Here is a 15,679-nt window from a genome sequence, read left to right on the forward strand (position 1 = left end):
TCAGACTTTTCTTCGAGCATCTTGGATTTTTTTGAATTTGGTCTGCTAGCAGGTGAGATAAAATTCCATGAAAGTGAGCTCTCGAAGAAACGTGCTACCGATTTCGAGTTAATTCAGAACGAAATTTCGTTCAGATCGTGGAATTGCGCTACTTGAATTTGACGTTTATTACGCTGTGTGTGACGTCTCGTCCTAATACCGAAGATATTCTACATAACTGCTGGTATATGCAGTCCGTATGCATGGAGAAAAGTCAACTTGACAAAAAAAATCAATGTTTTGTTCCAAAAGTTTAGTTGGCAAACGTCAGTCGGAGAGTGATGTCATTTCGTAGATAATATCTCCTAAATTTTTTCATTTTCATTTTTTCTGTCGTACCTTTGATTTTTGTTTGATTTTGTGTTAATTCCGTACCCTTTCGTTAGATGACATTTATATGTGACTAAAATTCGATCTATTGTAGCGATAACGAAAGGTGTTTGATGTGTGGTTTTTATCTAGTGTTGTTTTGATACACAGTTGCAGCGAATAATATAAATAATGTGGAATCCAACGCACATTCAAGTTATTGGTGAGCTACTTTTAATAATTTTTTTTTATTTACTTCTTCGTCTATGTGTGATGGAATGTAAATATCTCTGCGTCATCAAATTTTTACATTCAGTCGTTTCGTTGAGTTTCTCATTGGCCCCCATTCAATTGGATTTGGGTGGTTTTAATTAGTTTTCAGTTATACTTAAAATTGCACTTAATTGGATTCGTGGTATTTAAAGCTAGACGGACGGTGTCTTCGTACCTAAACACCATTTGTATGTAAAATATAAATTTCATGCAAATATTTTTTATGACTCAAATGTCAATAACAAAGACTTTTGTATTTATATTGTGAAACGTACGTACGTACATTTTATTTTTGTACCGCAGTACCGTTAATAAAATATAAACTTCTTTCAGACGAACGTTGAGTGAAAGACACTAGAAATTGTATCGAGTGAATCTCTGAAAGTTATTAGGTAATAAGGTTAAATCAAGAGAATCCGCATATTGTTCGCGTATAATACAATGAACATTATGCATGTGTATGTATTGTTACACTCAGCGTATTATCATCTTGTCTCTAAATATTAATTTGTTTGGATAAATTATTAACAGAAAATGTCATTATTATTGATCATAATACAGAAGTGTTCACCAGACTTCTCTCTTCACGTCGCTCGCTTGCTGATATTTATTTAATTATTTTTTTTGACAAGGTTTTGCCTGACGATGACAAAATGTTTCTGAGAAATAAAAATGGAAGAACCAACAAGAAAATAAATAAAACTTATCTAAATACAACACACCATCAATTCGTATCTCTACGACTATTATATACGACGGTACATATGCGACAATAAGTGAGATTAAGACTTTCAGCGCACGATACGTGCATGTATGTTTTGATTCAGATAAATATTACAAAATTGAGTCAGAAGAAAATGACCTGCTGCGGCTGAGGTTAAAGAAACAATCTCACACATCAATAATATCATTGTTTCTAGCCACATTTTTCTGTATACCATTCGGTTTTCTCTTTCAAGGTTTGCAACTAGATGGGGGCTCAAAACCGGCTGTTACCCGTAATTGATTTATTTCTTTACTCTGGAAACGATAAGTTTTCGGTAACTGTAGCCGCTAAACTCACGCATTAATATTTAGTTGCTTTCCAAAGAAGACTTTCTTGGCAATAATGGAAGATTATGTCCTTGTTTCGACAATTTTTATTTTGACTAGTGGCACATCTAAACGTCTAGTGCCTTTTGTTTATCTACTGTAATGTCAAAATCACCGTAAATTAACACAATTTTTTCAAAAGATTCACTATTTTCATGCAAAAACACATCGTCAGCCATAACTAGCACATAGTACAATACCAATAGAATCCGTGCGTAAATATTATTTTTGCGCACGGACCTGTCAATTTACGCAAGGTAACTTAAGGTAACACAGATCCGCAAGATCACACGGATCCAAAGTTTCGGGTGAATATAATCTTTATAATGTTGGACACAAGTCAAATTCACTAGGTTGCAGCACATGCCAACACTCAATATTAAACAACGCAGTTCCAACAACATGATCATGTCAAATGTCACGGATGCAACGTAACAAATCTTATATTCATCCGAAACTTTGGATTCGTGTTTCTTGCTATTCCCTGAGGGTCTGCGTTACCTTCAGTATGTATATTTACCTTGAATTTACGCACTGATGTGTGTAGCATCCACTACAACAGATCTGTCAGGATATTGAAAAAAGGGCTACCAATTCCGAATATTTTACATTGCAGTAGATAAAACGTTGTTCGTCACGCATGCTAATAGTTACGTACCAGAGAAATGATAAGTTGGTACGCCTGTGGTGAGATAGAAGGGACATGTCGGCAAAGTATATAAACACTGAAGGTAATGCAAATTCAGTGTTACACTCGGATCAAAACTTTCAGGTGAACTTTAGCTTCGTAATGTTGCACACGCAATGAATTCGTTTGCGTCAAGTTGAATCTAGTGGTGAATTTAGAACGAGTTAGCGGCGTTATATTGCACACATATAACATTCGTTTGCGTCAAGTTGTATTTAGTGGTGAATTGGAAGGATTTTGCGCCGTCATGTTGCACAAGACTAAGTTCGACAACATACGAAAATGAATTCACCTGAAAGTTTGGATCCGTAATTTCTCTGGTCAGCTGAGGGTCTGCAATCTGCATTACCTTCAGTGTTTATATACTTTGCATGTCGGTTGTCTCCTATGGGAGAGAAAGGAACCAATTCTGTATGCAATTCTGTTAGATTCTCTCCCATTGGAGCCAACTGTCATTCACATGTTCTTTCTATCTCGCCACAGGCGTACCAAATTATCATTTCTCTGTTACTTACGTACCTGTTGTGGTCGGTACATTTTAGGCAATTTCACGAGTTGTAGCCCGAACGAAGTGACCTTCTCCAATGGTCAACTTTTAAATATGTAGTTTGAACATACATATCGTAGTTGGTCGGTCTGGCTGAGGCTCAGTTCTTTGTGTGTTTGTCCCTACAACTTACCTGGTTGATCTAGCATAATCTAGGAAGCATAGCGATTGCAATACATTGGGTATTGTCCATTCGGAGTCGGATAATTGGTACCACTGTTTCAGTACATATTGTAGTGGATGCTACACATATCAGTGCATAAATTGCCAGGTCCGTGTGCAATTGTAATATTTACGCACAGATTCAATTGGTATGGTACCAGGTGCTTCATGTATGTGTGGCATGTGTGGTATGTGCTAGTTATGGCTGATGATGTATTAATGCATGAAATAAAATAATGAATCTTTTGACTAAAATTGTGTCAATTTGTGGTGATTTTAACAAAGTGGATAACTAGTTAGTAAATGTAGTTGTTTTGCACCCTAGATGTGAGATTTCCGATACGAGCGAAGCGAGCAACCCCATTTACGAACAGAAGTCCAGCACCAGAAAATTTCCAAAAGACTTCTTCGTTGATTTTATAATCCGGATTCAAGTATTCCAGTATATTGCCATTGTCGTATCGTCTTTCTTGTATGGATACGTATTGATAAGCCACATTGTTCTATCGATAACAACCATTTTCATTTCCTCAAATTATTCCAAACAATTTTGTGCCGCAGATTCGACGTCTGGCGTTGTTTTTTTTTATTCTTCTGTACGTACAAGCTTTTTATGTTTCTTTATTTCCTTCTTATCAAAAAAAAATTTCGTATTACTCACACTTTTTTTGGTGTGTTTTATTACCGAAGAATTTTATCGAATGTTTACATTGAAAATAGCTTGTTGTGTAACAGAAAAAACAAAATTTATCATTTGAAAGGAAATTGAAATATTATATTCAAATGACACCCGGCATACGAAATTTATCATTTGTCATATGCAAGTTGTTAAAATATATCAGTCGTTGTCGTTGGACCATTAAAAAGAAAAATTCCACCTCCAAAACGTAAAAAAAACCTTGAGAATTCCACTTTTTGAAGAAAAAATATTAAATTGACTCGATGAAAAACACCTATTCGACGGATATTTTATTAGATCCAACTGAAAAACTGACTAAAAACTGCGATACTTTTAGAAAGAATAAATCGTCGTGTCGTCATCATAGTTATCTATGTAGTATATCAATCCGAGGCGAAGTCGAGGTTGGCAAGACTAAGATAATCTTAGTGTGACAGTAACACGTGAGGGCAAATTCTGTATAGGATTTTTCCTAAGCGTATCCAAGTGTCATAATCTGGGTATTGAGGTGTTTGGTGCTGAAAAGTACATAGAAAAATGACACGAATGACGTAACCCATCCACAATGAATTCTGTGAACAAAAATCTGAAGTCTAACTTTAGGCGTAGATATAATCAGCACCAGACGAAAAATCTATATAATCTACAAATATATATACGCCGTCAACGGACCTTTAGTCTAACTGACTCGTTATCGGTACTTAATCCAAGACGCAACCTAATAACCGATTCAATCAGATGTCATTGTTGTGGAAACAACCTGATACAGCGAATTAATTCTGTTGCAAGTGAGTTTCGAACCCACAACTTGCAACAATTCAATATAAAGTCTCGACTTGCACAGCGCTATTGAGTTGTTATATCAAGAAAATCAACCGATACACGAGAAATTGACCGATTTCTGATTGAGACATTCTTTGAACAATGACAGTCCAACCTAATACGAGTACCTGGACCTGTTCGAAAAACAAAAGAAAGGACAACAGAGGGCTCATATTACAGCAGGCGTTCATATTAGGTAGTTTCACGACCAGATTAATTACTTCGTTTGCCAATATCTGAGCATTTTCAGCAATTTTTACGTGGGTTGCTTATTATCGCCGGCATCAGTTCCGACAATGCTAAGGTTTCAATTTTAATCTTGCGACATTTGTATTTTCGTCATTTCCACTAAAACTTTCTCCCAAAACCACAAAATTCAATCAGTTTAATTGTAACAGAAAGTTTGGCTGCGAAAGGTTTCGTTTAACAATTTAGCAATGACATTGGTTTTATCAGTGAATCACCACCGGTCACAATGTTGTTGATTCCATGAAGTATAATTGATAACCTTTGGATGTCATGACTACTCGTCGAGTAGGTACTGACTAATTGTTATAATCAGTTGAGAAAACGCGCAAACACGTGTATTAGTTATACCAGCACCATCATCACCACTTTTAATTAGAAATTGAATGCATCAAAATGTGTGGCTAATATCATACCGTTCGTACCGGGGACTTAATGTAATTAAGTATCGTAAGCTATCGTACCGGTACGAGCATATTTTCTCTTTGTATAAGGTCAATTGATTCTATTTATCTCCAGAAATTAACAGTTTTAGAGATTTTCATTTCACTTTATTCATATTTTATAAATTGAACTGTTGTTTGGACTTAAATGTAAACATGAATAAAATAAATGTTAGTTGTAATTTCAGTGGTTCAGCTTCACTGCATTACTGTACGCAAAAACCATTCTTTTTCGTGAAAACGAATCTGATATGTTTGTTGTAGATGGAATGCATTCGCAAAGATTAGGTTTTGTTCACCGAATGAAGAAGATAGGGATAAGAATTCAAACAAAAGCGAAGCTATTCCGACAAGAATCAGAGGTATTCGATCAAGTACCACACAGGCTGCTGCTGCTAAAAAATGCAGAATTTTTTGATCAAATCGAATTGCTACCGATCCTACCTATGGGGAAGAACAGAAGTGGTTAGAATCGGAGGTGGCAAGTCCAATGGATTCACTCCGTCTTCCTTTCATGGCAAAATCGACACAAATTAATCGCATTGGTAACGTCTTAAAGTCTATTTCAAGGATCTTGACATTTTTAATTTAATGTTGAAACAGTTCAGAGCAGCTGTGAAAAGTGAGTATCGGTTCTAGAGAGAGAACTCTCTCGGTGAGAGGGTTTTTAGTTTGAATTTTTAAATTTTTTGCTTTGTATACTCTCAACTTCGCTTGATTTTCTTTTTAAATTATTTTTTCTGAATTAATTTCTTTATTTCTTTTGGATTATTCTCTCTCGATCATTGTATAATTGGGCGACCGCCTGTACGTTTTGATCGTTAAATAAATAAATATGAGCGAAGTTTTGCCCCAAGAGTTCAGCGAGTTGGAATTTCCTATTTTACAACATTTTCCAAAACAAAAACAAAGACAGTTCGGGGTAGAAAATTTCGATAACACGTGCATCGATTCATTTCCGCAGTGCTTCGTCCAGCACAAGGACGTAAACTATGAAATCCGGTGTATATGTGTTCCAAACGTCAATGTTGATTGATTCAGTCGATTCGTTCCGTTCTACTTTCAGATTGCGGAAACTGACTAATTAAAATAAAAACGTCTGCCTTTTATGAAAAGGTATACAATATCTTCACGTCGTCGCCCACATTATGAATCACAGTTTTTTTTTTGTTATAAAGTTTTCATTGAACGAACAAGAGGTATAACTGTTGTACAGAACGACAAATCATAATACCACTGGAAAAAAGGTATTTATGAATTTGCCAGTGTCTACAAATTGAGTTCAGAGATAAAAACAAAAAAAATTTAAAACGACGCAAAAATAATCTATTAATTTAGCGAAGATTGAATTCGTGATAAAATACATAACACTTTGTCAGAGATAAAATGATTACCGGCGATGAAATGAATTGTAATTGTTTGAGAAGTGTTAACATTTTATGGAAAGTTAAATTCTTCTCTCGGTTAATTACAATTTTGTACCGTCTACGATGTTCATTGTTTACTTTCGTTTATGATTTTCAATTGTTTTCAACTAATTATTACTCCACATTCGCTCAGAATCTGATTAGAAAGTTGTCCAACCTGTCGATCCAAACAACAAATTTTATGTAAATGTTTTACGCAGACGAGTTTAATTGCACAGACCAGAACCCAATTAAATTCCGTTAAATTCAGTGCTCTACACTTAATTATAATGAATTGAGTCAATGTTTTGTACTTAGGTTGGACGGAATTGCCCTAAGCAATTATTTTCGTTAAGTCAAATTTGAGCCTAATTGACTCTTTCCCGCCAATCCAAAAACAGCATTATCGTAAACCGTTTAGTTGACTATTGTTCAATGTGTCATGTAATTTTTCCGCATAGTAAAAGAAATGGATTTTAACGGAAGTCGCAGGATCCCCAACTAAAATCTAATCTAATCACTAAGGCACTTTGAATTCCTTGGTTAAACTGGTCATATAATTAACAAAAAAAGCAATATCATGAACTGAAACAATGGGAAATTTGTTGGTCGTACTGTAGCGTATGAAACATGATTTGCATAAGTATTAGTGTGGTTGTAATTAGTTTTGTTTTAATTAACATGTTACATCGCCTGGTGTTTGATTCAATATGAGATTATGCTCATCTTGTTTATTGTGACGTGTGGGCGCTGCGGCTCGAGCCGATGGCGATATTCGTATTGCGCACACGTCAAGATAATAATTTTGACAAGAGGCAGATAAAATCTATTACTTCTTCACAACAATGGTAAACATTAAATATGGTTTCCACTCAACAAAAAGTACTCAGTCAGAGAGCCGTGAGAGAATAAACGAAGCTAAAATTGAAAAATTCAATTTTATCTCTCACACGGAGTTCAATGCAAAAACGTGAAACATGTTTTAGCGAATTATACGAAAAATGAAATTTCATTTATTTGGCTCTGACAATGGCGAAAGAAGTTTTTGTGACAGTTTTAAACAAGAAAATTATCGTTCCGTATTCGGAACGGAGCTCCATTCTATTTTTCCTAGAATTCGCTATTTCCCGATTCATATAAGAAAACACAATCCAAGTGTGATTGTCTATTGTTTTCGTATCGTTCTCGAATACCCGTTTTACAAAGGTCAATCAGACTTCTCAACGAGAAAATCTGTAAAATTTTTGTTTTTCAATCAAACCAATTGACGTACAGTTCTGGTTTGCAAACAAGTGCTATCGCTTTGCCATTTTTTATGAAAAAAAAAAAATTAAAAAAAAAAAAAACAAACAAAACAGAAGCCATAACCATCACACAAAGTTGTAACTGATTGAAATCTTTGTTAATAACAAAAAAAATGTGAGTCAGACACGACCTATTTGCACATATATATATATTGAACAAAACAACAAAATTTCATTGCTGAAATCTATTCAATCGCTTTTGATTGCTTTTTACCGGAGATTTATATTTAGTTTACTCAGCTATTACGTAGGTACCGCATACTCGATTAGATTGTTTCCAATGAACATTGTACACGTTTCTGTGAACATTTCAAAATTTTCAAACATTTACCAACGACTCCTGAGAACGTCGTTGCTGTGTTGTTATTATATTGTTTGACCTTCAAAACAGCGCGCAATTTTGTGTGTGAGCTAACCAGGGATCGTGCCACTTGGGACCGAATAGTAAAATCAGCTATTGTTCATTCCCAGCGAGTGGAACCGAAATGAAAACTGTTATGAGATGTACTACATGAATAGTTATTTAGACATTTGGAGTTGGAATTTCATATTTTCCCAACGTTCTTCATGAGATTAGATAGAATTTTTGGGGTGTCAACCATGACCAAAGAAGAATCACAAGTCAAACTAAAATTAAAAGCATCAGGGCATTTCAAGGGCTTCGAGTTTTAACCTGAACGTTCTGTGTCTTGGGCAATCCGTTATAATATGATATCCGGTCCCGTCTCCTTCTAGTGGAGTTGCTTAGGCTGAAAAAAGGCTTAAGAGGGCAGACTAGGTGTGAAGTAGGCTATATATTGAAAAATTGGTTTTAAAATTAATGTAGACCATTTAATGAAAATCTGTTCCAGCAATTAGATGAGCAATATGTTTATCTATCTCTAAAAAATGAAAAACGATTTACAATAAGCAACAGTTGGAAGAAAACCGATTTCCAAAATATGAACGTCGCTTAAAGTTAGGCTATGCAATATTTTTTTGGAAATCGGTTTTCTTCCAACTGTTGCTTATTGTAAATCGTTTTTCATTTTTTAGAGATAGATAAACATATTGCTCATCTAATTGCTGGAACAGATTTTCATTAAATGGTCTACATTAATTTTAAAACCAATTTTTCAATATATAGCCTACTTCGCACCTAGTCTGCCCTCTTAATCGTGCATCTTACAAAATCGTTCTAACAATGATTGTAGGCTGTTACGTATCAATTATAAATTGATGTAGGGCAATGACGGCAGCTCAATCGCACACACGTGAGCGGCCGCTACGTCACTTTTTTTTCTATTATTTTTCATTCGTAAACGAGATCAATCTACTTCCAAAGGATAAATTACCCAAAAAGTCCATTTTTTGGTGCAGTTTTTTTTTTACATTTGAATCCAAAATGCCGGAAAAAATTGGTCAAAGTCGAAAAATATTTTTTTCTCAGAGATAAATCCCTAAAACCGATAGAAAGTCTCTAAATTCGCAAAAAACTTTCTTCTACAGGTTTATAGAGAATTTAAAGGGAGTTCTGGAGATATGTCAGTAACATGTTTTTCCGATGCTTTTCATGTAAAAATACATCGAAATTATTATTGAATTGATATATTCTGAATGATTTCTGAGGTTCGCTCTCCAAGTTCTTCATATTTAATTAACCGTTCTTCTCCACATCAAAAACATCAATTTGTTACCCCAATTTTTCAAAACAAAAATCGAAAGTTGACAAATATAATTGAGTTAAGATCTTTTGAAAAAGTTGACAGCTTGGCAAAGAAACTGTTTATTTTCTCCCCTGTCAAAAATAGTGGACTGAGCCAAAAAAAATATTGCAAAATTTGGTAGGTGAGTTAAGGGTGGTTAACTTAACCAGGTTAAGGGTGGAAAACTTAAGTATCGAGGTGTAGAAAAAACTTCGTTTGTGATAATAAGATTTCTGTGAACTGTGAAAGGGAAGAAGGTTTAAAGTTTAAAGTTAAGAATGTACTGATTACTCTTAAGTCATTGGTTAAACAAATAAATAAGGGTGGCACGCATATTGCAGAAAAAAAGTCTTACAATGCAATACTGATTGGAAATAAATATATTTTCACTTTCCAGTCTTCACAGAGAATGAGATTTTATAAAAGAGAATGTGAAAGGTTAGCCAATGCTTCTGTTGAAATGAAAAACAATGGGAAATAACTCAAGTAAAATTGAATTGCGAATTAGGATTCGCTGAATTTAATTATTTCTTCTACTTCTCCTACACAACGAGATGCACACACCGCAGTAGATATGTATAACAATTGTAATTATATTCAGATCAGATGCAATGTATAGACAGAAATTGAATTATGGCTGAATGCATTCAGCGATTATACTTAGAAAATAATCATTGGAATGTTGTTTACGTACCTACAGGTGTGTATACAACAGCAGAAGATATTGCGGTATGATGTGATGCATCAATAAGTATTCAAAATGTATAAAATTTTGCTCGCATATGTGCAAGTTTTTGGCAATTTGACTGAAATTCATTTGTATTATAAACAGCAAACGTTTGTGATCTTCGCGTAAAATCAGACTTGATGTCGGTTGATGCGGAAATTTCATAGAAAAGAACCGTTTGGCCAACGACTAGGAAATTCATTCAAATTATTTATTTTATGTGTAACGCTAGCCATTTCGTTCGTCGCTAAATGCTTCGTAGAATGTTTATGTGGCATGCCCATTGTAGTAGTTAAAATTAGTTTTCCGATTATTTGCAACAGAATAATTATATCTCTGAAGATAACCTAAAACTAATGAGAAGGTGAACGAAATTAGCGCAATTTTCCTAATATTTTCGGAGGTTGAATTTGACTAATCATTTGGCTGGTCGAATATATTGGCTTCGTTGACGAAACTTGTTTCTCCTTTTACTTATCTAAGTTTTCCTAGTCCCATTGAAACTACAGTTTCGGTAATTGTCGGTAATTGCTACACTTGCCGGAAAACAGTTACCGATTCTTGTTACTCAAAAAACACACCTGTGAGTCCAGCGTATTCTTAATTATTACCTGCCTCATGCGAAAGATGATTATCACAAAGGAAATGTAAAATGGACGGACCGCAAATATTCTTCACGTAATGGCTCATTTCCGCAGTGGGCAAAGTGCTATGTAATAGTCAACTTTCGCATGGGGCAGTAACAATATTTCACGGCAAAATTGGAAATTTCGTACATAGAGAAATCTTCACTCGGAATGGCAATTCTCGAGGCATTAGATAGTTGTTGCTAATGGCGTATAACTTATACGTCGACTTATCATTTTGAACGTATAAGTTAAAAGTATTAATGTTTTAAGTTATATGTCAGGTGGTTATAAGTCATAAGTTATGGGTCGACTACTTATAAAGTCCAATTTATAAGTTCATAACTCCAAATATTTGTAACTTGTCAGTTGTGTGTATAAAATCCGAGAAGAACTGTCAAGTTACGAATTCTTAAAGTTACGAAGTAACGAGAATCTTCACCCTGAGCCTCGATTCTCATAAATTCGCAACTCTAAAAATTCGTAGCTTGAGAGTTGTTGGCTGTATAAGATCTTAGAAGAAGTGTTAAGTAATGAATTCTTAAAATTACGAACGTATGAGAATGGAGCCCTGTCCTGACTTGATTTCTTATAAATTGCACATTCCTTACATTTTATACAAAACAAAATCTCAGAACAAATAAAGCGAACTATGTCTAATATTTACAAACGATCGATTGTCTGCTATAAAAGGCGTTGAAAAGATGTATTGCTTATGTATTGAACTTAAGAGGTTCCGAGCCTACGCTGAAATTGTAGTCTACATTTCTACGTTTCGAAATTTTTGATCGCTGATATCTTTTTACGAGAGCCCTTTTTGAAAAATGTACGACCACATTTTCGAGTAAAAATATGTCAGCTTTGAATAAAAAATAAAATTGTCTGTGAAAGTTCCATGTGCTTTGAGAAAAGTGTACCTTTGATGCAAATTTGGGGCATCGGTACAGTTTTCTCAAAGCACATGGAACTTTCACAGACAATTTTATTTTTTATTCAAAGCTGACATATTTTTACTCGAAAATGTGGTCGTACATTTTCCAAAAAGGGCTCTCGTAATAAAATATCAGCGATCAAAAATTTCGAAACGCAGAAATGTAGGCTACAATTTCAGCGTAGGCTCGGAACCTCTTAAATGAAATTCGTGTGGATTACGGCCCTCTGGCCGCAAAGTTCACACTCATTAAATTTTTTTGTACAAACAACTACCACAAACTCACTCCAAAAATTCTTTTCGGTATAACTCCTAGATTATTACTCCGATACTTTCCATTTTAACGAACTTAATATCAGGAGTTTCAGTGCTCGTCGAATATTAAAAAAGGTTTTGGTAAATCTGTTCAGAATTACTCGAGTTATCGCGTTATCAAGCGACAATAAAAAAAATTCTTTTGGAAATATCACAGACTTTCATAGCCTTTCTTCGAACTTAAACTCAGGAAATGTATTCTACGTCGATTAAGAAAAAGTTTTTGGAAATCCGTTGAGGATTACTCGAGTTATCAAGGAATGAACAAAGTGTGACAAACATTTTAGAGTGATTATCATCCGTAAGACCCCTGACTTTTCAGGGGAATAACTTATAAGTTCTGATTTATAAGTCGACGTAGTTATACGTCATTTACGCAAACTGTCTATTGTAAATATTTCATTTGATCGTCAATTCCAATCACAGTCAACATTATCCGCAACTTTCGATCTAATCAAAATAATTATTTTCCTTTCTGTTACAGTTTTACGAGCAAAGGGACTACTGACTAAAGGCAAAAATGGAACGAATAATTGTTTTGCAACGATCGAAGTTGGTAAAGAGAAATACGCAACATCGATCAAGGACTCATCGCCACCAATGTTGGAATGGCATGAGGAGTGTGAACTGTAAGTGAACACGTAGAAAGGGAATTACAGTCGCAAAATTAATTTCGAAATATTTCTGCTCAACAGTACCATTCCGGATAAGGGCAACCGAGCCGAGCTAATAGTCAAATGTTTGCATCGTAACAATTTCTCGGTAGACGAATTTTTGGGACAAGTTACACTGCCGCTCAGTGATATGGATGTGTACGAAAAGCCAAGATCAAAATGGTATAAGCTGCAAAGTAAACCGGGCAAAGACAAGAAAGACAAGGATCGCGGTGAACTGGAAATACGCATAGCGTTTACGGTGAAATCGGGTTCGTTGATGGACCTGAGTAAAAAGGAAAAGAAAGGTTCGACGCTGGGATCGTCACTAGGATTAGGAGGTGGTGGTGGTGGCAGCCTGTTGAGCATAAATACATTAGAGAAAAAGAGGAAATTAAAGGATTTCGCTAAATCACTAGGTTCTAAGGTAGGTTCTCCGATCAAAATTGTTTTTCTTTTTAAACGTGTAACGTCAATGCGATTCGTTGTGTTCAGGTTCATTTAACTGGTAAACCGAAAAAAGACAAGCAAAACGTTGACAATGGCTCAAATTCAGGAAGCGTTTCAAGCATTGGCACGCCAGGTAGTGGAGTCTTTGCACCCCGACGATTTGGACAATCGGCTGGAGACGCTGATCCTGGTGTTATTAGTGAAGACGAAGACGAATTTGTGTTTGACAAATTGTCTCATAAAAGTTCCGGCAGCTCGTTGAATGTGGCAAAAGTACCTACGAATTCTCATCAAACGCCTCCATCACCATTGGCTTCCAACTCATCGAAAAGCGAAAACGAAGACATTCGCCTGCGATCGAAAACGCTTCCACCGTCAAAGCCACCACGCATAAACGGCGAACCCGGTACACAGAAAGTCGACGAATGGGAAGCCAAACTGTACGGCAAGCACTTGGAGGTGGGCAGCTCCGATTCACTGAAGCGCCGTTCATGGGAAAGTTCACGTGTAATGTTGTCATCGCAACAAGACATCCACGAATCGACAAAAGAACCGACCAATGAGCATGTAACGTCGAATACAGCACCAACCACGCCGAACTTGGAAGATCAGAAACGGACGACCAGTGAACAAGTTGATAAACCGAGACCATTGCCGCGAAGTGCGACATTGGAGAGTATTGTCGAAAAGGAAAAGGAGACGAAAGAGGAAGTTGTGGAAAAGAAACCGGAAAAGCGATTGAGCAAATTCAAGTATTTCCGCAAAGAGAAGACCGATTCGCTGGAAGATATAAAACATAAACTCGGCAACAAACAGTTCGGTGAACGCATAATAATTGGACACGAGAATGACCTGAAAAGACATGGGGCCGAGGTTCCGCAAGAATTATTGAAGAAATATGACGGGAAATCGAGAGAGGTAAGAATGGAATGGAGCTGGTCGACTCGAAAATTTACTTTTATTCATTGATCGATCCAATCATTTTAGGAAATAATTTTACTTGCAAATGACATGGAGAACGAAGTTCGTATTCAAAAGATGAAAATGAAGGAAATGGAAGATTATCTGGACAATCTGCTGTTGAGGGTAATGGAAACGCAACCCAAACTTCTGCAGAATCCCTATCGTAGTCACAATTCCACCAAAAGGTAAACGAAATTCCCTTATTTTGTTGTTCAACGAATGGACCTGGGTCAAAAACAATTTGTTTCTTTTCGCAGCGGTTGAAAACAGAAAAAAAAACGTTCATGTTCATCTCAGTGCCTTAAATATTTGACCGTGAACTTCATTCTTCTATTCGTCAGACTATTTTGAATCAATTTTTGACTTTTAATTTAATTTATTTACACGCGCTAAATGTCTAGCCTAAGTTTAAGTTTAATGAAACCTTTTTGAAGGGAAGTGAAAACATTTTGACTTCTCTCAAATTGCATTTTTTGTAATTGAAAGGAAAATAAAACAAAAATTTTATTCACAAAAAAAACTGAAGTTTGAATGACACTTATTGGGCCCCAGCTCAAACCGAAACCACCCATCTTCGAACTTAGCCTGTCTTTTGACATTACCAAACTAGGACTTTTTTTCAAAATCGGATGCGGTTTACTCAAGTTAGACGGACGGACATTTTTTTCGCGGATTTGGCATCTCTACACAACCACAATAGGTTTCCCCTTACTCAGGGAGTCCACTTCGACGTGTTACAAACGTATGCGTAAACCTATAAGACCCCAGTACTTCGCACGGGAGAGAACTGTTGGTTGTAACTTGACCTTAGATTTAGTTTTAGTATGCTGTGCGGAAAAGAAGGTTAGCAAAACTGAATTAGACACTCTTTGAATGAAGACGTATTTTCTAACTCCGCTCTTTCTATTCGGAATCTGGAACCAACAGGTTATGGGCGGATGAGCGGATATACTTTTATTTTTCGTATTTTGGCATTAAAAGCCAAACTTGGCCAGTTGCTACGGACCACCCTGTATTTTCCACCAAGTTGCGTCCAAGGAGACTTTTGTTCAGAATTCAAAACTCTGAAAGTTTCCCTAAGAAACTACATTTTTATTTTTTATATTTTCAAAATTTTTGGCATTGCCAAAATATACCAAAAAACACAATTTTGGAGGGGGCCAAGCCAATATCTTGAGACTCGACCAAAATCGAGACTATCACCATCCATCATTTTAAACCCTCTCGACATACTCGTCCCTACGGCTTCTTCTACAGCGTCTATTGGCGAACAGGATCGAAAACGGTCAAGAGATTTTACCCGAACAAAGGTTTTTATC

General features: G+C 35.8%; 1 protein-coding gene across 1 annotated transcript; it reads left to right on the forward strand.

Annotated features, from left to right (window-relative positions):
• The first annotated feature begins 275 nt into the window (after window positions 1-275).
• On the forward strand, window positions 276-14,880 carry LOC119069496 (rab11 family-interacting protein 1). Its single transcript, XM_037173567.1, has 6 exons — window positions 276-571; window positions 12,779-12,923; window positions 12,990-13,374; window positions 13,443-14,315; window positions 14,385-14,545; window positions 14,618-14,880. The coding sequence occupies exons 1-6, from the start codon at window positions 541-543 to the stop codon at window positions 14,622-14,624; spliced, it is 1,602 nt and encodes a 533-aa protein (XP_037029462.1). The 5' UTR covers window positions 276-540; the 3' UTR covers window positions 14,625-14,880.
• The last annotated feature ends 799 nt before the right edge of the window (window positions 14,881-15,679 follow it).

The sequence above is a fragment of the Bradysia coprophila genome, assembly GCF_014529535.1.
Source record: "Bradysia coprophila strain Holo2 chromosome X unlocalized genomic scaffold, BU_Bcop_v1 contig_35, whole genome shotgun sequence".
Taxonomy (NCBI): domain Eukaryota; kingdom Metazoa; phylum Arthropoda; class Insecta; order Diptera; family Sciaridae; genus Bradysia; species Bradysia coprophila.